The 24,127-nt window shown below is 38.3% G+C and overlaps 1 protein-coding gene across 1 annotated transcript; it reads left to right on the top strand.

Moving 5' to 3' along the window:
- The first annotated feature begins 20,250 nt into the window (after positions 1-20,250).
- LOC110724281 (nucleolar protein 56-like) lies at positions 20,251-23,630 on the top strand. Its single transcript, XM_021903704.1, has 8 exons — positions 20,251-20,553; positions 21,173-21,378; positions 21,515-21,672; positions 21,766-21,953; positions 22,053-22,305; positions 22,524-22,672; positions 22,788-22,919; positions 23,081-23,630. The coding sequence occupies exons 1-8, from the start codon at positions 20,349-20,351 to the stop codon at positions 23,431-23,433; spliced, it is 1,644 nt and encodes a 547-aa protein (XP_021759396.1). The 5' UTR covers positions 20,251-20,348; the 3' UTR covers positions 23,434-23,630.
- Positions 23,631-24,127: the final 497 nt, after the last annotated feature.

Genomic DNA, 24,127 nt, shown 5'->3' with positions numbered 1-24,127 from the left:
AAATTATCAATTTATAATCAAATTGCGAATTTAAACAATAAATTACTTATACATCTTCATCCTCTTCGGTAGGAGCAGATAATTTTGATTTTCTGAAGAAAAAAAATTTAAAAAAATTTAAAAAAAGTCAAAAAGACAATTATATAGTATGATATAGTTTCAATTTTACAATTTGTTGAATCATATTAGAAAATTTAACATAAATGTAATAAAATAAAAAACGTTTAAGTGATGTTTATTTTTTTGAAGGTGTTTTTTTTGTGTGTTTTTTTTGTATTTTCTATGGTATATTGCAGTTTTTAGAGAGAGAGAAATGGTGAGAGGAGAGAGAAAATACAAAAAAATTAATTGAGGAAAATTTTTAATTTATGAGAGGAGAGATAAATTTTTTTAAATGAAATAAAAATAGATATGACAATTTTTTTTTTGTTTTGAACTTAAATAGATATGACAGTTAGAGAGATAAGGAACTATTATTATTATTATTATTTTTTTAAAAAAATCTAAACTTTCTGGGCTTCTTTCGTCTAGGCTTCCCCCTTTGGTCGCGGATTGGGCTTCTAGGTGCACCATGGTGCACATAATACTAATTGGTAATTTATAATTTATAAAAACTTTTAGACTGCAATTTGCAAGTTTTTTATTTTTTATTTTGAAGGAATCGGTAGAGCCATTTTATTAAGAACAATCTAATTCCGCCAAAGTCAAAGCGCTTTGGGGAAAAGAGTTAAGTTGTACATACTCCAAAGAATCACCCTTATCCCACCTTGTTACAAGATGAGCTACCGTATTACAAGATCGTTTAACATGAGTAACAATACAACTATCAAACCAAGCTCTATCGATTCTAATTTCATCATAAATAACAAAGATTGGAGAGAGGCCTCCAATATCCGAATTCACCTGCTTGACCACATTTACACTATCACATTCCACCCAAATGTTTTTGTAGCCTAACCTTCGTGCGATCCTTAAAGCATATAGCACTGCCATTGCCTCTACAAACTTCAGTTGAGAACCCCACGCTCTTTTAGTTGATGTACATACCCGCTTACCCTCTACATCACGTCCCACCACTCCAAGATTAGCACTTCCAGAATTGGGAACATGATCATCAAAATTAAATTTCACACAACCAGAAGGAGGAGGGTACCAGGAGTCAAAACTTATAATGCGTACCTGACCTGCAGCACGTTGGAAGACCTTGCTGGCGTTGAATTTATGCTCTTGAACTAACCTGCAAAATCCCGCTGCTAACATGACAAAATTAGGTCTCTCATTGTCAAAATTAGTAAGTTTCTACACCTCCACGCAACCCACATCAAAACAGCCATTGAGCATACCACTTTGTAGCTCGCTCTTATCCCATATGTCTCATGCAGCTTCACACTCAAACAAAGCGTGTATAATCGTCTCCTCCATAGCATCACATATTTGGCATGAGCTTTCATTAACAATGTGACGATAACGGAGTCTATCTTTAACTGCCAAATTACCTTTCACTGCACTCCAGATAAAATGTTGTAGTTTAGTAGGGCCACGCAACTTCCATATTTGAAAGGAATGGTGTCCTTCGAACAAGTGTATTATTCTGATAGCGGGTTCAGAATTATTAGAAAGCTAATATATTCAGTAAGGTCAAGTGATCGGAATGCCTGGGTGGAGGTCGCTTCCGATTAGTAATATTAATATAATTAATATTACAGCTTAATCTTGACTGAACCCTTCGGGTCACACCCAAGCAAAATATACGAACCAACTCGACGAATTAGTTCGGAAGAAATTAATTCGTCGCCCGAGTGTTAAACATTTAGACGTTGGAAATTCGAGCTTGGAGCGTCGAAACCGAGCGTCGGAGAATCTCAAATGTCGAGCCAAAATTTAGGATTTGGCGAGACGGGAAAATGCATCAAGTAACAAGTAAAATCCTAGCCACGCAAAAGGCTAGGAATGCATGCCCAATAGGAGCATGCCACGTGGCAGCACACATGGCAAAACGCCACGTTGGCAGTCGCCACATTGGCAACCGCCACATTGGCAGCCACCAAGTGGCAGCGTGCCACGTGGCAGCGCCATGGTGGCGGCACGCCACAGTGGCGACACATGTGGCAATGGCCGTGGACCCGGGTTGATGGGTCATGGACACGGGCCAAAATAAAATGGGCCAACCGAACCCAACTTGGGGCTCAAGGTTGGGTGACACATGGTTAGTTCACATTGCATGTGAAATGTCTTGGGGACCAAGTGAGAAAGTGGTGCACACCTAACCATGTGACACTTGTTACTTGTTCCTTTGTTTATTTAACTAAGGGTTGAATTCACCAATCTTTCCATGTGGGATCTTTTTGTGAAAAGTCCCACATTGAAAGATGAGTGAAATTCACAAGGCATTCCTTATAAATAGTCATGGCATGGCTTGAGAATTCTTCGCTTGAGTGGGAGTTATAAAGAGCATTCCATATTTTTGGGAAAACTCTTAAACTCTAATAACACTCGGGTTTTGGTCGGACCTTGCTAACCCCAAGGTAGCGGACCTTAAAGTTGTGTTCGCCTTTTTGTGGGTGGATACCGTCGGAGGCGCGGCGCTTGACGTGCTCGTAGCTTTCAATTAAGAGCCCCGGTTTTTGGGCGAAGCTCGCTTCGAGGGTAAGATTCGTTATCTTTTCTTTGTGATTATTTATTTATGCTTTATGATTTTAATTATTGCGAGTGGTTCCTCGGGTCGGGGTTATTTCCGCGATGAGTCGGACTCACCAAACCCCAACATGAGTTCCATACATCTTCACTTAAGTTTTCAGTATAGCCCTCGAAACTGCCTAATTTGGCAAGCCAATAGCCTGATCTAACCGCATAAATCCCATGTTTTGTCCAGCCCCAATACCTCGTATCAGCTTGAGGTATAGAAGGCAACGGTGTTGCCAGGATAGCAGCGCACCAATCAGCCCCGACAATATTAGTGATCTTCAAGGCATCCCACCCACTCTTATCATCATATACATCCACTCACATACCTTCACATTACCCCCACCATTCGCACCTATGGGAATTTTGCACGGTTTCTTATCTACAAACAGCCATGTATCCTCCCTGTAGGGAATATTTCAAGCGTTAACCCCTAGCTTGAACCCCACTGTGATCATACACTAAAGTACGGTGGCGTCCAAAAGGGAAGAAGATAGAGCAAAACAGTCGCCAACAAGTTTTAGGAACTTGTAAACCGTTTACAAGGTGAAGATTACACCCCTCGTCAACTCCATAAGGTCTAGAACCAAATAAGGGTTTGGGGATGAAGGTACAAATCCAACCTAAAAGAGATTGAACCTGCCCTAATAATAGGCCTCTACTTTATTCTGATCGTATTCATGTGCGCTTTTTGACTAACATACAATTAGTAGGATTAACCCTAAACCTGTTTATCTATGTTGGTTGAATATTAATGCACAAATAAATCTATTATTGGCGATCACTTGAATTATAATCAAATTAACCCTAAATAAGATTATTAAATATCTTATTAAGCGTGATTACAAATACCAAATTCCCTTTAAATATGCATAAAAGGTGTGATCAAACAATAAAAATAAATATCAAGCAACATAATCATAAAATAATAATACTCGTGACAATAAAATTATAATCATCATAATAACAATAAAAATCATAAAAATAATAATCATCATAATAATAATCATAATCATAAATAAAATAATCATCATCAAAATAATAATAATAATATTCATAATCATCATAAACAATTATAATGATAATCATAAATCATAATTAAAATAATCATATTAACATTAAAGCATAATAATAGCAAGATCCTAGGCATGATACTAACAAGATTAATAACAAACCCTAGCATGTCACTAAGCATTAAAAATCAAATCTTTAATCCTAACATGATACTAACAATCATAAATATTAGGAAGAACATGAAAGGTATCATAACAATCATACTTAATATTAAAATTACCCTGGACATGATACTAGGAATCAAAATAACAACCTAAACATGATTTTTACATCATAATATCAATAAATCAATTAAAGTACTCACTTTGATGCCTCGTACCTCTTTCTAATAACAAAATACACACGTTAGTAACTTCAAGGAAAATAATAAACAAAGAACTAAATTAAATAATTGAAAGAGAGATTTGGGACCAAACCCTCAGAAATTAAACCTTTCTCGTCTAGGGAGAAGGCAACTTCGAATATGGCTAGGTGTATCTAGATCTTGTGAATGCGGAATTTTGTATGTAAAAAGCAATTTTAGAGAGAGATAGATGGAGAGATGGATTAGAGAATGCGAGAATTGATGATTGTGAATGAAAACTGGTTGTAGGTGAATAAAAACGAAGTTTTTACGACGATATTTATAGAGAAAATCAGCAAAAAGATAAAATTAACAAAACAGAGCATTGGCGCAACTGAAACAGAGCTGGCGCCAACGCCAGCTATTGGCGCCAGGCTTAGCTCCAGGCGCCAATGCCTGGCGTTTGGCGTTAACCCTGTTTTTGACACGTTTTCTCAAATCAGATAAACTTTGCCGTACAGGAGGATAAAATCGTATCTTTTCCTCAAAAATGTTTTTTGATTTTAATTAAAACTCTGAAAAGTCAACAAAAGTCAATTTATCAATGCTAATTGAATTAGGAATGAAAAGAACCTTCTAGAATCTAGAAGACCAAAACCATTCCTAATTGCATTAAGAATGATAAATTATATTAGGCCCTCCCCTAGATCATTGGGCCGCATATAAAGCTCAAACATGGCCCACTTTGGTAAATTGACCATAGCTTCCTCAATATTGATCGGAATTGGGCTTATAATATATCATTGGAAAACTCTTGTCAAGCCCCATCCAACTACACTACTATTGGACCCATATCATGGACCAACCAAACTGGATTGGCTGTTTTTTTAAAATAAGTTTTCAAAAACAGAGAGAAGAGAAAAGAAATTAAAACTATCTGCAACACTAGACTTTCCACACTTTCACTTCATTCGATTATGATTCGACGTGAAAGGTACTCATCACTGGGTTTGGTTTTGGGGAGACACAAATGGGTGTCTACAGAAGCCCCCACTTTGACTGAGTTTAGAGAAACGCTAGTTTCGAAAACAAAAGTCAAAGTATCGATAGGGACGGAGAATGATTCCGAACGTTCTGCGATCCTAAACCACTCTTGTAACGCCGATACCTGCAAACTAGCGTTAGTTAAACAGATAAAAGAGTTAAGAAACGCGTATCTTGCATCGTCGAGCACACATCTCTGAAAGTAACCGATTTGTTGCCGCTTTATTGTTGTTTTGATGACCTCATGCAAGCTAGAGAATGTCATCCCGCTTGAAAACCGCTACGCCAGTAACTGCTTCCAATTTGGAAGACTGCTTCGCCTGAAACGATCCTCCTCCGCTTTGGTAATATTCCAAGTCCAAGGGAATACCATCGAAGATTGCTTCTCTTGAAACAATCCCCATCCGCATTGATAATATTCCACGTCTAAGGGAACACTATCGAAGATTATTTCTCTTGAAACAACCCTCCTTCCGCATTATGACCATCTTCCACGTCTAAGGGAACATGGTCAAAGACAACTTCGCTTGAAATTACCTTCAGTTGTTTGTGACAACTCTCACAAGCTAGGGAATGTCGTCGAAGATATCCTCGCTTGAAGCTATCCTCATTCTTTGCGATAATTTTCCAAAGAGAATTACCGAAGGCCTCCTCTTGTCGATCTTTAAAAGCCCGCTTGATCTTTGCTTCCGCTATGCCTGTATGTCGGCGCTTCTATTGAGTTGAACCTGTACGTCGGTGCCCTTTTTGAGAATGAACCAGCATGCCGGTGCCTTTTGCGAATGAACCACTATATCGGTGCCTTTTACGAATGAACTAGTATGTCGGTGCCTTTTGTCAATGACCCAATGCTTAGGCGCTTTAAGCTAAGTGAGACGATCTTTCATCAGGTCGATCACTTTGTGCAATCAGGCCGATTACTAAAAATCATGTCAAATTGCTTAGAGGGGCTAACTGGCGTACCAAGGAACCCAAAATATGTTGCAAGAAGATATAACAACCCCAGTGAGAAGCTGAGTACTCTGGTGCCGCGAGGTTGTTGAGCATAATAGAGGGAGCTGGTCCCCCTTGGTGATCTTGCACGATCTCTGGGCGATGCTATGCAGAGGAGCTACTGTCGTTGTTGGCTCCAGTTCCCGTACCGACTGAGGATGTGGCGGTACGACTTTTCAGCTCTTATCTTTCGTTAAGTAGCCCCCAAGTAATGCTTCACAGACTTGGTTTTGCTTTGTCCGGACGATGCTGCTGAGTTCGTGCCACCCCGAATGTCTATCCATTACCAGGGGACATATGGGTCGATTGGGGAGATGATCTCCTCGGCCGCGCTTCGTAGAGCGGTCGATTCCTGGCCACCAGACTCGAGTAAGCTTATTTATTTGCATGTTTTGTCCACATATATTATGCATGTTTACTAAGAGGCAAAGAATTATTTTATTTGCATGATTTTTATTATTTATTTGACTTTGTATAGAACTTTGCCTCTTAGTTAAACTCATTTTTAGACATATTTTGTATATACATACTATTATGAGTTTATTTTGTTTGCTATTATTATTATGTGCATGTTTGTGTGTGCAAGAAAAAGTGTGACAAACAATTTTGCGCAAAAATTCCGTCATTTTTTATTATTGATGGAGGGTATCTGACTCTCTCCCCCAAAAGAAAAAATGAAAAAAGGAAAAGGCAAATAAAATGTTGGGTTTATAAAACCTTGGAAATTAAGCTAAAAATCCAAAAAAGAATAATATAATTAATATAATAGTTATATTAATTTTTAGAAAAAAGATTAAAAAAAGTCGTAAAGTTATTAGCAGACTCGGATTAAGGTAAAAACGCAGTTTAAGAAAGCGCAGATGAAGTGGCAAATTGGCGCCAGCTGGCGCCACGCAATTGGATGTAGCACCAGGCGCTACACTTGGCGTGTGGCACCAAGCCTTGGCGTCTGGCGCCAATCGCGGCTTGTGAAGCCAATTAGCGTCGTCTCCGTATTTTATCCCGTTTAAAACTGCTCGTAAATCGTGCATAAATAGCCCCCTGCCCAGCCGATTCTTTCATAATTCAAGCGAATAAAATAATTCTTGGCCTTAGAAAAATAATATCATGTCTCTAGTCACCAAAACTTTCACCCAATACACCCATGAATGGTGTCGGTCTCTTAATGCTAGAGACAGAAAAGAATTAGATTTGTTTCACTTGGGGGGAATTTATGGCATCAAAGGGGTAGATCTTAACTTAGATTTCATTCATACCGCTCTAGAATATTGGAATGTTGATACTCATTGCTTTAGAATAGGGTATGATGAGATTAGCCCTTTGCCAGAAGAATTTGATGCTATTTTAGGTTTCCCTTCAATAGACCTCATAGTAATACCTAGAGTAGATGCATATTATTACAAGGATTTTGAGCGCTTCTTTAATTTAAAAGAAAGGGATTTATCAAAAATAGTAGATGGCAACATAGTTAATTTGAAAGAATTTGCGCGCCATTATTTTGATAAACCTCTTTCTGAATCGTTTCATATTTATAGAAGAAGGGCTTTCTTATTTTGCATGCTTAATCAATTTTTTCTTAGTAGTGGTAAAAATAATGAAGGTCAATCAATTATAACCACCGTACTAGAACAAATTGAATTAGGGAAAAATCCAATGACATTGATAGTTGGAGAGACTATGATTAGTCTTGTTGAATTAAAAAGGAACCCAAAAGCACCTTTTCGCGGCTCTCCAATTTTATTACAGGTAGAAAAATAATATTTTTAATTACAGAAATCAAAAAATATATTTTTGTATTGTAACAATAATTTAATTGCATTGCAATTTTTTTTTACAGATGTGGCTAATGGAAATTCTAGGATTAATTAGCACTCCGGACAACATTGAGAAGTACACTCCAAATTGCTTCGTGAGGAGGAAGAAACGTTTCTCTAAAATTGGGCACCATGAGTGGAGAAGGGTCTTCGAATCTCACAATTTTGCTATCAAGTGGGTCGTCCCATGGTGGAAAATAGAAAGGATGGTTGGTGTCAACAAGCAACCTTTCTGTCGTCTTCCAAGTTTGTCTCGTATGACTTATTATTATCTTTGCAGGGTAAAAAGACAATACGGATTGCTTCAGAATATTCCTTCCGGGGATCTTCGTCCTCCCTATGAGTACCCTGTCTCTCAGGAAGTAGACAGATTTGATGCTTATTGGAGTGCTAAACCTTTATGGGAAGTGATTACCCAAAAGGTTCCTCCTTCTTTGCCCAACGATGTGAAGAAGTGGTTGCTGAAGAAACCTTCAAAGGATTCGAAGAAAGATCAGGGTAAAACTGATGTGAAGAGTCGTCTAGGTGACAGGGTGATTCCTGCCAAAGAACGCTTAGGTGAAAGAGTTGAATTCAAAACACCTGCAATGCCTAGGAAGAAAAGTACTACCAAAGATAAGGGAAAAAGGAAAGCTGATACCACATAGAAAAAAGCTTGGGTAGAAAAGAAGCATGGAGTCCTAGCTGAAGGGGAGACTATCTACTCTAAGATTGAATGTAGGTCCTCTAAAGGATGCCTACTAGCTAATGTTATGGATGAGGAGGAGGAAGCAGACAAAAATTGGAAAAGGGCTAGGAAAGAAAAGAAAGATTAGGAGCATTGCTTAATTTCAAATTTTTAGACTTAGTTTATATTTTTCATTTAAAGTTAAGTTATTTCAACTTTATTAAAATTACATCAATAATGTAATTTTATTTTATTAATGAAATTTCAGCTTTTAATTAAATTATGTACTTTAAATTTATTTTATTAAAACAATGAAAACCGAAAAAAATTAATTTTCCAGAAATTCTTCGAGTACGGAAGTCAACAATTTTCCGAAAAACACCGAAACTTGCCCAGAATTTATCTGCAAATTGGCGCCGCTTATTTGCAACTGGCGCTTGCCAGAGCAGTCTGGCGCCAGGCGCCAGTGCCGTCGGCTGGCGCTAAGGGTCGTTGGCTGGCGCCAGATTCTTCTCTGCGACGCCGATATTTCGCCGATCTTCTGCCGAATTTTTAATTAACTCTGGGACGCGAGAATGTCGAAAAATAAGGTGGCTGCACCCGTAAAGGGTTTCCTACGTATCCTTTCTTAAGGAATCAGGCCAAACATAGCTCTCTTGAGTATCTTACTCAAGTAATTATGGGTAGTACTTCTTAAGTTGGTCAAGATTTGTCATGTTCGAGAACTCATTGCCATCCATATCAGTTAGTTTTGCTGCACCTCCTGACATGATTGTTTTGACAATATAGGGTCCAGACCAATTAGGTCTAAATTTTCCCCTTCGGTCTAAAACATTTTTCCTTAGTGCTTTTAACACCAAGTCTCCTACTTTGATATTTCTTGTCTTGACCTTCTTATTAAAATGCCTAGCCATGCGAGTTTGATAACACTGAGTGTGATGGAGAGCTTCTAGTCGTTTCTCATCGAGTAGAAATAATTCTTCATATCTTGCCCTAGTCCATTCGACTTCATCGAGTTTACTTTCTAGCGCAATGCGTAGGGATGGTATTTCTAGTTCGACAGGTTGTACGACATCCATTCCATATACCAAGGAAAATGGCGTATTTCCTGTTGATGTGCGAATTGACGTGCGGTAACCCCACAATGCGAAGTGAAGTTTGTCAGGCCAATCCTTATAATTTTCCGTCATTTTCTCGATGATAGTCTTTAGGTTTTTATTAGCTTCTTCGACTGCTCCATTTGCTTGAGGCCTATAAGGGGAAGAATGATGATGTTGAATGTCGTATTTTTGTAGCAATTCTTCACATTCAGCTTGAAAGTGAGTTCCATTGTCACTTATCATTTTATGTGGAACTCCGTATCGACAAATAATATTTCTTTCGATAAAGAGTGCTACATGTTTTGCAGTGAGTTTAGCGTATGATTGCGCTTCGACCCACTTTGTGAAGTAATTAATCGCTACTAAGATATATTCGTGGCCTCTTGTTCCTGGGGAAGTGATTTTGCCGATGATGTCGATTCCCCATGTAGAGAATGGCCATGGCAATGTGTAGGTGTAGAGCAAGGATGGGGGAACATGTTGTAAATTGGCATAAATTTGGCACTTAGGGCATCTTTTTACATATTGATGGCAATCCATATTCATTGTAGTCCATTAATATCCTTCTCGCATTATTTTTTGGACTAACATTTTGCCATTTATATGTGCGCCACAGATTCCTTCGTAGACTATCCTCATTGCTCTTTGTGCATCCTTCTTTCCTACACATAAGAGAGCTCGACCCTTAGGTACCCTTTTATGTAGCTCGTTGTCTATGAGTACATATTGGGAAGCCAAAAGCCTTAATGCTCGTTTTGCTCTTTTGTCAGCATAAGGAGGGTATTCTCCTTTGGTGACGTAATTGAGTATGTTCGTGTACCATGGTTCTTCTTCCTCTTCTTCTTCGCCTTGGACTACTTCGTCGTCTTCTATAGCCTGGATGTATGCCGGTTTGTGCTTTTTTTCTATAGTTAGAGGCATTTGCTCGATTTCCGTGGGAATACTAACCATTGAGGCTAGTCTTACCAAGGCATCAGCAAATTGATTTTCTTCCCAAGGTAGATATGTGTATTCTACCTTCTCTAATTGATCGGTAAGAGTTTCCAGATAGGTTTGGTAAGGGGCTAGGCTTTCGCTCCTTACTTTCCACCTTTTAGATATTTGATTGATGATCAAAGAAGAGTCTCCGAATATCCTTAACTTTTTTACTCCCAATGCCAAAGCTGTTTCAAGGCCTACCACGCATGCTTCATATTCAACAGCATTGTTGGTAACGTCGAAATCAAGCTTTATAGAGATTGGAACATGCTCTTATTTAGGTGATACTAGTAATACTCCAACGCCACATCCCTTTTGGTTCGAGGCTCCGTCGAATTATAAGGTCCAAGTATCATCTTCAGTGACCATTAAGTCTTCATCTGGAAATTCATTGTCTTGTATTGGCGTCGAGTCTTCTATTGGAAAATCTGCTAGGAAGTCCGACACCACGGATCCTTTGATAGCTTTTTGTGGCATGAACCTTACATCAAACTGGGCTAGATTGACTATCCATCTCAATATGCGTCCATTGAGTGTAGATTTCTCAAATAGATACTTGAGTGGATCTAACCGGGAGACTACGAAGATGGTGTGCACTAGCATGTAATGTCTTAACTTGGTTGTGGCCCACACCAAGGTGAGGCACAACTTCTCGAGTGGCGTATAGCGTGCTTCGTATTCGAGTATCTTCTTGCTTAGATAGTAGATTGCATTTTCTTTGCCTTCTACTTCTTGTGCTAGCATAGCTCCCATTGTCTCTTTGGTAACCGTCAAATATAACCTAAGAGGTATTTCCGGAAGTGCTAGTGCTAATACGGGAGGATTTGCGAGATAGGCTTTGATCTTTTCAAAGGCTTTTTGACACTCGTCATCCCATATCACTGGTACATTCTTCTTAAGCTTTTTAAAGATTTGTTCACATATTCTCGTCAATTTTGATATGAACCTACTTATGTATTGCAACTGGCCAATAAATCCTCGAATCTGTTTCTCAGTCTTGGGCGGTGGCATTGACATGATTGCTTTGATTTTGGTTGGGTCTACCTCTATTCCTCTAGAGCTTATGACATATCCCAAAAGCTTGCCTGAGATGACTCCAAAAGCTCACTTAGATGGATTCAACCTCATATTATATTTCCTTAGCCTTTCGAAAAATTTCCTTAAGGCTACTTGATGGCCTGGACGGTATTTGATTTTACAATCATGTCGTCGACATATACCTCGACTTCTTTATGCATCATGTCATGGAGTAAGGCAGTTGCTGCACGTTAGTAAGTAGCACCCGCGTTTTTCAACCCGAATGGCATTACCTTGTAGCAGTAACTCCCAGTAAGTGCCCCTTGGTGTTAAAAAAGTTGTTTTCTCCATGTCTTCTTCTTCCATGAGAATCTGGTTGTAACCTGCGTACCCATCCATGAATGAGAGAAGTGCGTGATTTTCCGTGTTATCCACCATAATATCGATGTATGGCAAAGGGAAGTCGTCCTTTGGACTTGCCTTATTTAGATCTCGATAGTCGACACACATTCTTACCCTTCTGTCTTTCTATGGAACTGGGACGACGTTGGCGACCCATTCGGGGTATTTGGATACCTTGATGAAACCTGCAATTATTTGTTTTTGAACTTCTTCTTTTATTTTAAGAGCTACGTCGGGTTTCATTCGATGTAACTTTTGTTTTACGGGTTTCATTCCTGGAATTAGTGGTATATTGTGTTGAGCTATTTATCTATTAATGCCTGGCATATCTTCGTATGACCAAGCAAATACATCAATAAATTCTTTAAGTAAGTTAATTAAATCGGTTCTTTCTTGTTTATTCAGTGTTAATCCGATTTTAACTTCTCTTTTATTAGTTGAATCACTTGAGATATCAACCATCTCAGTTTCTTCAATTACCTGTGTTTTCTTTTCGAGTGTTTCCATTGCTTTAATAATTTCTTTGTCTTTTTCATTGTTAGTTAAGCAATGCTCGTCATCTTGGGTTAGAGAAGAACATGAGAAATAACGAGAAGGAGAAATATTATTATACTCTGAGATCATTACATCAAAGAGTGATATGTCCTCAGGGACTTGATCACTAACTATTCTAGGAGAAGAAATAGGAGGGGGAGGTGCTACTACTAAAGACTTAGAAGACTCTAGGGGGGAGAGATTCCGACTCAGACTCTGACTCAGACGACTCTTCAAACATTGGCCCTTGCCCTGTTGTGATGGATATCTTCCTTCCACTTGGAGTAGTCACTTTGGTAGTCTTGCGCCACCCTTGTAGTGATCCTTCAGCTGGAGTGATTAGCTTCGAGGGATCGAAGCTTTCGCTTTGTAAGACTGTTTGAATAAGCGAGGAGTTATCTTCTTTGTAAGTTGGCTCATTGTTTTCTCTCCCAAATAGTAATCCCATGACGTTAAAGTCAAAGCATGGGGGTGCTTTCTCCTTATGGATAGGAGTTGGGATTTCATCTGTGAAATAACAATCCAAGAAAATCTCAAATCCCGGTTGTCTTATGCTGTTTACAACGAATGGCTCGGAAAATTCATGGCATGGATAGTCCTCTCCTTCTTTTATAAATTGACCATTAAGTGTAAGAGGGTATTGATCCATTGGGATTGCTTTCTTTTGAATGCGAGCGTCCCTACGTGCCTTTGACTTTTCCTAGGCTCGCTTGAGATCTTTCCGAGTCGGTTCAAAACCAAGTCCGAAAGTGTCTAACTTAGGGAGGCCAGGTGACTCCAGCGGTTTTGCAATTCCTTTCTTCTTTCCTAGGTTCATCCCAGGAAAATGTCCTTGTTTCTTCAGCATAGCATTTACAATCATGTTGGAATGGGGTTCATGGCAAAGAGGGGTCCTTTCATCCTCCTGGATTAAGGAGACTTCTTCGTTAAAGCCCCATAAGTCTTCATCATCCTCGTCGTGCTCCACATTAATGATTGGATTCTCTATAGACTTGATCCTCATAGGCGAAGCATCGATGGTGATAGGAATTCCCCCAACTATAGCTTTTACTTGTTATTGGAGAGATGAGGGGACGACCTTTAGGTCATGAAGCCAAGGGCGTCCCAACAGCAATTTGAACGAAGCTTTAATGTCTACTACTTGGAAAGTAGTAGCATGTTCTATTGCTCCCGCCGTTACATTCAGGGTAATTTTGCCAAGAGCTTAACGACGAGTGTTGTCATAGGCCCTTATTCCTTGTATAGACGGAGTTAAATCTTCGTCCCTTATGCCTAGCATCCTCGCAGTTCTAAGTGGACAGACGTTGATGGCCGATCCATTGTCTACAAGAGTCATAGGAACATTCATCCTCTTGCAAACTACTGTGAGGTTTAATGCCTTGTAATGTTTGTCACCTTCTGGGTCAGAAAAGGTGATCAAATTAATTGGACTAGGAAGATCACTTGTGAGGAAGTTGGCTAATCCCTCAGGAGTAGTGTCAGAATCTATCCTAATTTTGTCCAAGGCATTCATTACAGCCAACCTATGTTCTCGAGATGTTGCCAAAAGTTTCCATACGTTCATCTCAACTTTTGTCTTCTTGAACTGCTTAACAATATCATTGTCTTCAATGATAGGTATGGGAACTTGTTTTGTGGTTGGCATAGGTTGTGTTGAAACGAGAGGTTGCATTCTCCCGGATCTTGTGAGGACGTATATCGATGAGTCTTCTTCAGCCCAAACGTCATCCGTGGCGTACGACACAGAAGGTGGAGATCCTATTATGTCTTTTAGATAGACATCTTCTTCATCACTTCCCCAAACTCCATTAATGGTTGCATCGTCTTCTTGTGGAACTTGGACTAATTTCTTTTCATCAATCATTTTCTGAACCAAATCTTTGAATTTGAAACAGTTTTCGATAGTGTGACCCCCTGATTGATGATACTGACAGTAATACCTATATGTCCTTTTCAATGGTTTGAATGGTCTCGGTTCGAGAGGTTTGATCTCGCCATTCTCGGAGAGCATTTCGAACATTTGTGCACATGGGATTTCAATTGGAGTGTAGATTCTATTACTCTTTTTGGGTCTTTCAGTGACTTGTAAAGGAAAACGCTTTGCCTCATAAGTCGTTCTCATGGGTGTGAATTCTCTCTTGGGTTCATCTTTTAGAAGTGGAACCTCGTCATGTTTCTCTTGGGGTTCCTTTATAGCTTTGAGAGCTTCACGTAGTAAATGCGATACCTCCATCATAGACAGTGTGAGCAATTGTATATCTTCCTTACTTGACGGTTCTGGAAGGTTATCCTTGACATCGAAAAAGTTTTCCTCCCCTTTTTCTGTGGCATAGATTTCTTCGATAGGTCTAATGAGATACGAGGGGTCAACCTCGTTTACCTCATCAGAGATAGCCAGGGCATGAGCGAAAGGTGCATTATCAATGCTTGGCTTCTTACTGGCAGGGGGCAACGACAACTTGTTAGTGTCGATTAGGTCTTGGATAGCTTCCTTAAGCTTCCAACAGTTTTCAGTGAGATGGCCCCTACCTTGGTGATACTTGCAGTGTGCATTGGGGTTCCAGTTAACCGACCTCTTCTCAACTGGTGGGTCCCCAAATGGTCCAATAGGAGTTATAAGACCTTTTGCATTTAATCGATCAAATGCGGTGTCATAACTCATGCCGATAGGAGTGAAGTTCCTCATAAATGGTTTCTTCTGTCCTTGGTTGTTCATGGCAAGGACTTCTCCTAAATTAAAGGTGCTAACATTATTTGAGTGGGCGGTTTTGGAAGAAGAAGGATTGTCATTATTTTTTCCTTTCCAGCCACTGTTGGAGTTATTGTTGGCAGCTTTTAACTTAGCCAAATCATCTTCAATATTGATCCCAATGTCATAAACGGCCTTGAAGGTATGGAGATTATTTTGATACTTGAGATGCTTGGAATATTTTTCTTGGAGATTTTTGATGAACAGTCTCACAGACTCTTTTTCACTTGGCACCTCAATCATTTTAGCTGAGGTTTCTCTTCATTTGTTAAAGAAAGAGGTGAAGCCTTTGTTCTCTTTCTGCTTGAGGATTTCAAGTTCTCTATGGTCAGTCTCGACTTGAATGTTGCACTTATACCTATCAACGAAAGCGTTTGCTATAGACTCCCAGGTAGAGGTCTTTTCTTTCTCGAGAGAAAAGAACCATTGTTGGCAAACGGTCTCGAGAGATAGTGAGAACAGAGAGGGGAAAACCTTCTTATCGATACCCTTAATACTCATTATTGTTTCGAATGCTCTTAAATGAAAATAAGGGTTATCAGTTGCTCTGAATTTTGGGATGTCATTGGCATTGAACTTCTACGGAAGAAGATCTTTGTCCACCGAGACCCCTTGTGATGTAAGCCCTTGAAACTTGTAGTCGCTAGATAGCTTGCTTAGACTCTCTTGCATGAGGTCCATCTGTTGTTGCTTCACGGGATCATCGATTTTGAGTGCTAGGAGCTTCAGTGTCTCAGTCACGGTAACCAGTTGGTTCCTAAGCTCGTTGACTTCTTCTTGTGTTGCCATTATAGTCTTAGCTTTCCTCTTACGAGCTATGGGTTTGTCGAAAAGTTGGACTTGTACGAAAAGGTTGTCTTTGATTAACCGTCCTTCCTTTCTTGACCACGCGCTATGAATTAAACCATTTTGCGTTTTAATTACTTGACTCGAATCAACTTGACTTTACGGTTTATTTTAAGGAGGAAAAAATAAAAAATGGGAAATAAAAAATGGGTGCATATTCAAAAATAATGTACATATTTTTAGGGAACTAAATATAGTTTTTTTAGATTGGAGGATTAATATCCGACTTACCCCCCTAAAAAAATGACGGAAAAAAACACGCACATGTAAGACTCTCTTAGACATGGTCAAAGTATGTGTATTGGTGTGTGCGTTGAGTGTAAGTGACATGCTTGGACTCATGTGTAAGACCATGGGACTTAGTGCCTAAACTCGATTAACGACTCAAACAAGTACTATTGACAACGAAAATTAACCGAATTAATTAGCAAACTGGTTAATTATACACTAGGTGATGACTCGACCAACAATCCGAACTGTCAGCCAAACGACAGGACTGGCGTCACACTGTGTAGCTTAGCACCAGACGACAAAGCTGTCGCCAGGCGCCATACTCCAAAGTGTGGTGCTACAGCTCAGACTTTGGCGCCAATATTGGAGCTTCAATCTGGGACTGTTTTCGGTGTTATTAATCAACTAGGGTATGCCTAAAGTCATACTAGGTCAATTCCGATTACAATATTAGACTTTATTTACTCAAATTAATTAATTAATAAATAAATTAGGCAAAGTTCTTTAAGTCATTAATTTATTTAATCTCGACACAAGTCAACAAAGGGTTAAGAGAAACATAAAATATATGCACAACAAATAATGCACAATTAGTCAAGTAGACACAATATGATGCAATGAGTTCGCAACCTAACCATGGCTCTAGTTCTATAAAGTTCGGGATATGGTTTAGTCAATAGAGGGTCCATGGTTAATTTTCCGGATGCACCGCGCGGAAGCCTAACCATGAAGGGTTGGCGCGAGTGGATGGGACACCACGAGTTTTAGAAAAAACTCGCTTCCATGGTTTGGTGAATTCAACATCTCGGATATACCTTTTGTTGCACAGAGCGTTCAATCAGGTAGATGGAGCATGAATTCCCATAGGGTTATGTCCATATGTAGAACGCATATGGGTTTCAGAAAAGTGAGAAAAAATTCAATCAGGAAGTAGGATCGAGCAAACAATACGAAAAACCGGTCGAAATTAGAATGCATATCTCTGGCTCGGTATTGGGGGAAATTGGCGCCAGCAAACAGAGACTGGCGCCAGGATTTAGCTGTAGCGCCTGGCGTCTGGCGCTATAGTTAAATGCCTGGCGCCAATGCTCTGGTCATTGGCGCTACTTCCCACATGCCTCAGCAGCTTTCTATGCTCGATAAAATTTTCCAGTTTGACGCGGTGATATTTCGGTCCTAGTTGTGAAAGATATTTCTCAAATTTCCTACGTGTAAAATCCTATGTTTTTAACTCATTACGGATGGTCTTTCCAATGAGATCTTTTTTATGCATATGACAATAATGTTAATCAAAATTACGCACATGAAATACTTAGAATGTTTCAAGTCTCATCCACTCATTCTAAATCATTGCCGAAACAAATTCAGGAATTAAAATAGAAATCCTCCCCAGTGGAGTCGCCAAAAACTGTAGGGAATATTTCAAGCGTTAACCCCTAGCTTGAACCCCACTGTGATCATACACTAAAGTACGGTGGCGTCCAAAAGGGAAGAAGATAGAGCAAAAGAGTCGCCAACAAGTTTTAGGAACTTGTAAACCGTTCACAAGGTGAAGATTACACCCCTTAACGATCCAAGAGATCGTCAACTCCATAAGGTCTAGAACCAAATAAGGGTTTGGGGATGAAGGTACAAATCCAACCTAAAAGAGATTGAACCTGCCCTAATAATAGGCCTCTACTTTATTCTGATCGTATTCATGTGCGCTTTTTGACTAACATACAATTAGTAGGATTAACCCTAAACCTGTTTATCTATGTTGGTTGAATATTAATGCACAAATAAATCTATTATTGGCGATCACTTGAATTATAATCAAATTAACCCTAAATAAGATTATTAAATATCTTATTAAGCGTGATTACAAATACCAAATTCCCTTTAAATATGCATAAAAGGTGTGATCAAACAATAAAAATAAATATCAAGCAACATAATCATAAAATAATAATACTCGTGACAATAAAATTATAATCATCATAATAACAATAAAAATCATAAAAATAATAATCATCATAATAATAATCATAAATAAAATAATCATCATCAAAATAATAATAATAATATTCATAATCATCATAAACAATTATAATCATAACCATGATAATCATAAATCATAATTAAAATAATCATATTAACATTAAAGCATAATAATAGCAAGATCCTAGGCTTGATACTAACAAGATTAATAACAAACCCTAGCATGTCACTAAGCATTAAAAATCAAATCTTTAACTCTAACATGATACTAACAATCATAAATATTAGGAAGAACATGAAAGGTATCATAACAATCATACTTAATATTAAAATTACCCTAGACATGATACTAGGAATCAAAATAACAACCTAAACATGATTTCTACATCATAATATCAATAAATCAATTAAAGTACTCACTTTGATGCCTCTTACCTCTTTCTAATAACAAAATACACACGTTAGTAACTTCAAGGAAAATAATAAACAAAGAACTAAATTAAATAATTGAAAGAGAGATTTTGGACCAAACCCTCAGAAATTAAACCTTTCACGTTTAGGGCGAAGGCAACTTCGAATATGGCTAGGTGTATCTAGATCTTGTGAATGCGGAATTTTGTATGTAAAAAGCAATTTTAGAGAGAGAGAGAAATGGAGAGATGGATTAGAGAATGCGAGAATTGATGATTGTGAATGAAAACTGGTTGTAGGTGAATAAAAACGGAGTTTTTACGATGTTATTTATAGAGAAAATCAGCCAAAAAGATAAAATTAACAAAACAGAGCATTGGCGCAACTGAAACAGAGGTGGCGCCAACGCCAGCTATTGGCGCCAGGCTTAGCGCCAGGCGCCAATGCCTGGCGTTTGGCGCTAACCCTGTTTTTGACACGTTTTCTCAAATCAGATAAATTTTGCCGTACAGGAGGATAAAATCGTATCTTTTCCTCAAAAATGTTCTTTGATTTTAATTAAAACTCTGAAAAGTCAACAAAAGTCAATTTATCAATGCTAATTGAATTAGGAATGAAAAGAACCTTCTAGAAGAATCTAGAAGACTAAAACCATTCCTAATTGCATTAGGAATGATAAATCATATTAGGCCCTCTCCTAGATCATTGTGCCGCATATAAAGCTCAAACCGGGCCCAGTTTGGTAAATTGACCATAACTTCCTCAATATTGATCGGAATTGGGCTTATAATATATCGTTGGAAAGCTCTTGTCAAGCCCCATCCAACTACACTACTATTGGACCCATATCATGGACCAAACAAACTGGATTGACTATTTTCTTAAAATAAGTTTTCAAAAATAGAGAGAAGAGAAAAGAAATTAAAACTACCCGCAACACTAGACTTTCCACACTTTCACTTCATTCGATTATGATTCGACGTGAAAGGTACTCATCACTGGGTTTGGTTTTGGGGAGACACAAATGGGTGTCTACACTCCCAAATGTCAATCCCCGAACCATTTCCTACCCTCCAAGCTAAACCATCACGCAATAAGCCTTTTGCCCCACACATGCTTCGCCATGAAAAGCTAGGGTCAAACCCCCTGTTTGCTTCAATAACTGATGAATTTTTAAAAAATTTTGCTTTCATAAATTTATGGAGCAAAGACGACTCATTTTCACGCAATAAGCCTTTTGCCCCCCACATGCTTCACCATGAAAAGCTAGGGTCAAACCCCCTATTTGCAATTTTTTTTTTTAAAGGGGCTGCAATTTGCAAAATACAAATTTTAAATACAAGTAATTGTAATTGACAAATTTTCCATTTAAAAAATTAAATAAAATTACACATAATTCCACAAAATACTCCACTTCAGTCATCAAACGAAAACCCTAAACCCTAAAAAAACACCCCACCTCCATTCTCTATTTCTTCTTCCTTCTTCAACATAGGAGGCGAAGAGAGAGAAAGTGAAAGAACAGAGGAGAAAGAAAGTAGCAATGAAGACGTATTTGCTATTCGAATCCTCATCTGGGTATGGGTTGTTTAACGCTGAAGGTTTAGATGAAATTGGGCAGAATACCGAAGCTGTTCGTAACTCTGTTTCTGACCTTAATCGCTTTGGTCAAGTTGTTAAGCTTACTGCTTTTCAGCCCTTTGAATCTGCTCTTGATGCTCTTAATCAATGCAATGCTGTTTCTGAAGGTGGGTTTTCTTTCTTTCATTTCTTTCTGCCTGTAATTTTTACATTGTTTTGATAGTTTTTGCTCTAGAATTTGTTTCTGGGTTTTTGTTCTAGAATTTGTATCTGGGTTTTTGTTGTTTATATAGGTTGAATGTTTATAATGTGTTATGATTTTAAGGTGAAGTATTGTATGTGTTTAACAGTTTGGCACCAGTTTAGGAAGATATTAGACTAGGTAAACGGACAAATTAGGCGACAAAATTTTACCACCGATAAGAAAAGAAAGTGATAAGCTGCTAAGGTTTAAATTTTGTATAGCTTAATTTGTCATAATTTTTGTTTACTGACCCATATTTCATATGATTTCGTGTCCTGCTTAGCTGTTGAGAGATGGGCTTTGTGCTTTATTGTCAATCATAGAATGTTTGAATTTTTAATGGTACAAATTGTCATAATTGTAATTGTCAGTTTGGCTTTTGAATTTTGATGCTTAGGAAGATGTGATTCTGTAATTATGGGTAATGGCTGAATCTTCAGCTTATTGTTCATCAATTACCTTGTTTGCGCTGTAATCGGCTTGTTAGCTTTATTGTTTTAGGAGACTGATGGTAATATTATTCATACATTGTGCTTAATCAGGTATTATGACTGATGAATTGAGAAATTTCTTGGAGCTAAGTTTTCAAAATTCCAAGGCCAAGGAATTTATTGTTGGAGTAGCAGACTCTAAACTTGGAGCCAGTATTTCTGAAGGGACTAACATTTCGTGCAGAAGTAATGAGTTTATGCTGGAGCTTCTCCGTGGTGTTCGTCTACACTTTGAACATTACATCAAGAATCTTAAGGTGTGAATTTTTCCTTTTCAAATTTCTTTTGGGGCTGTCTTGTACATTTGCATCTAGTTTTTTGATAAACTTATTTTTATTAGCTAGTTAAAGATGTAGTTGTCTTAGATTTTTTGCACTTGCCAATTTTTTGTAGCCCGGGGATTTAGTGAAATCTCAATTGGGTTTAGGACACAGCTACAGCAGGGCAAAGGTCAAGTTCAATGTTAACCGTGTCGACAACATGGTTATACAAGCTATCTTTCTTCTTGACACCCTTGATAAAGATGTAAACTCATTCTCAATGAGAGTCAGGTTAGCCACATGCTACCTACATTGCGTTGTGCCCTTTTTTCTTTTAAATAATTTCAAGGCTTATTTAAAATCTCTTTGCCCTCTCTACTGCAGGGAATGGTATTCATGGCATTTTCCTGAACTAGTTAAGATAGTCAATGACAACTATCTTTATGCTAAATTGGCCAAATATATTGAGAACAAGTCAGAGTTGTCCGAGGAGAAGCTGTCTGAGCTGACTGAAGTTGTTGGTGATGAAGATAAAGCAAAGGAGATTATTGAAGCTGCTAAAGCATCTATGGGTAAATACACTCAATTGTCTGTCGAAGATTATTTCACTTGTGCATTTGAAAATGAGAAGATGCAGAAAATTCATCCTAATAACACTGGTTTTCCTGCAGGACAAGAATTATCTCCCATTGACTTGATTAATGTCCAGCAATTTGCTCAAAGAGTAATGGATCTTTCCGAGTATAGGAGGAAGCTTTATGATTACTTGGTCACAAAAATGAACGATATAGCACCAAACTTGACTTCTTTGATTGGTGAGATGGTCGGAGCTAGATTGATCTCCCATGCTGGTAGTCTCACAAATCTGGCAAAGTGCCCTTCTTCCACCCTGCAAATTCTTGGTGCTGAGAAAGCACTCTTCAGGTAATTTCTCATCCTTTGTGATGTTTGGTACTCTTGGTATCTTTGCATATTTTTTGTAGGAAGCTACTAGGTTTGTTGGTTGGTTTTACACTAATTTGATAGGATATTCCTTTGGGAAAATATGAGGTTTGACAGGGTGTGTGATATTCGTGTTGTTTGCCTAGTAATAAGAATTATTGTGCATCAGAAATGTGTCTCATTGATTGTGTTTTGTTTAGGGCCCTGAAAACACGAGGAAACACACCCAAGTATGGTCTGATATTCCATTCTTCTTTCATTGGCCGGGCATCTTCTCGGAACAAGGGCCGGATGGCACGTTATCTTGCAAACAAGTGTTCCATTGCCTCTCGTATTGACTGTTTCTCAGGTTAGTTTTGGTTACAACTTATTATCTGCTCGCTTGCAAGTTGATTTTCATTTGGAGGAAGCCATTGAGGGTGCAAATTTAATCTTCAATTTGAAATATGTTTGTATTGATACAGAGAAGGGCTCTACTGTTTTTGGTGAAAAGCTACGTGAACAAGTAGAGGAGCGACTTGACTTCTATGACAAGGGTGTTGCACCTCGAAAAAATATTGATGTCATGAAAGCAGCAATTGAAACCCAAAAGGATGGTGAGTATTGGACGGTTTTCTTGTATGATACTGAATTTGAGATTCCTGAGGTTAGAGGATATTGTCCTCTAATCGATATATCACTGTTGAGGACTTTATTCATTTTAGAGTGATCTTATTTCAAGGCTACTTACCTGTCAATGGTATGTTTATGTGCACAGATGATGACGATATGGACTTAGATAATCAACCTGACTCTGCTGTAAAAAAGAGTAAGAAAAAGAAATCCAAGGATGACGATGTTGTGGAAGAAACAAAGTCGGAGAAGAAGAAAAGGAAAGAAAAGAAGAAAGGAGAGCAACAGGAGGAGCAAGAAATTGAAGAAGATCATGGGGAGGGCAAGTCTGAGAAGAAAAAGAAGAAAGAAAAGCGCAGATTAGAACAAGAACAAGCTGTTGCAGATGAAAAGGAAGACGGAACTATCAAGAAGAAGAAGAAAAAGAGTAAAGATGATGGTGAGGATGTATCAGCTGTAAGCGAGAGCAAGAAGAAAAAGAAGAAGTCAAAAGAATGAACAGGATAAAAAGTTATGTTTTGTTTCCTGGGTTTACCAGATTCTGATTCGGTTGTGGCGTGAAATTGCGTATATCTATGTATGGTTGATCCATTTAAGGATGTAGTTAGTCCCTGTCTGTTTTAATCGTAAGGTAGGAACTGATGAGATTATTATTATTACAAGTTTTGATAATCGTAACGGGTTATTGTCAGTTACTTTTTTGGTTCTATGGGGGGTTTTTGTCAAATGCGATGTTTGATATTACTCGTAATGTGTTACTGAAGCAACTAAAAGGTGGAAGAAAGGAATATACTACCTCCTTCGTCTCGAGGTTATATAAACGAGGGTTGAGAGATGTATAAGTGTCTCGCAGGGGTAAATTGGTTATTTCATACGGGATTTAAATTTTTCCCTTTTAGATTTAGTGGTACAAAATACAGTCTTAGAGATACAAAATATAATTTTAGTGGTATTTAAAAAAAGTTCAAATGTCTAATTAGATTGTCAAATAATACCGGTAGTTGTGGTCCTAATTTTTTTTGACGTTTTTGCACGTGAAATCATTTTTGAAAAGTTTTAGTGGAGCCCACACCACCTTTTTCACTCTTCCTATCTCTCTCTTCCTTTCTCTCTCTTCTTTTTACTTTAATGTTATTTTAATGGTTGTGAGACACTTGCATTTGTTTCACAACCCTCCATTTGTACTTCCTCC

The sequence above is a fragment of the Chenopodium quinoa genome, unplaced genomic scaffold (genome assembly GCF_001683475.1).
Source record: "Chenopodium quinoa cultivar QQ74 unplaced genomic scaffold, ASM168347v1, whole genome shotgun sequence".
In the NCBI taxonomy this organism is placed as follows: Eukaryota; Viridiplantae; Streptophyta; class Magnoliopsida; order Caryophyllales; family Amaranthaceae; genus Chenopodium; species Chenopodium quinoa.
Note: the sequence above shows the minus strand (reverse complement) of the source record. Positions and strands in the feature narration are given on the sequence as shown.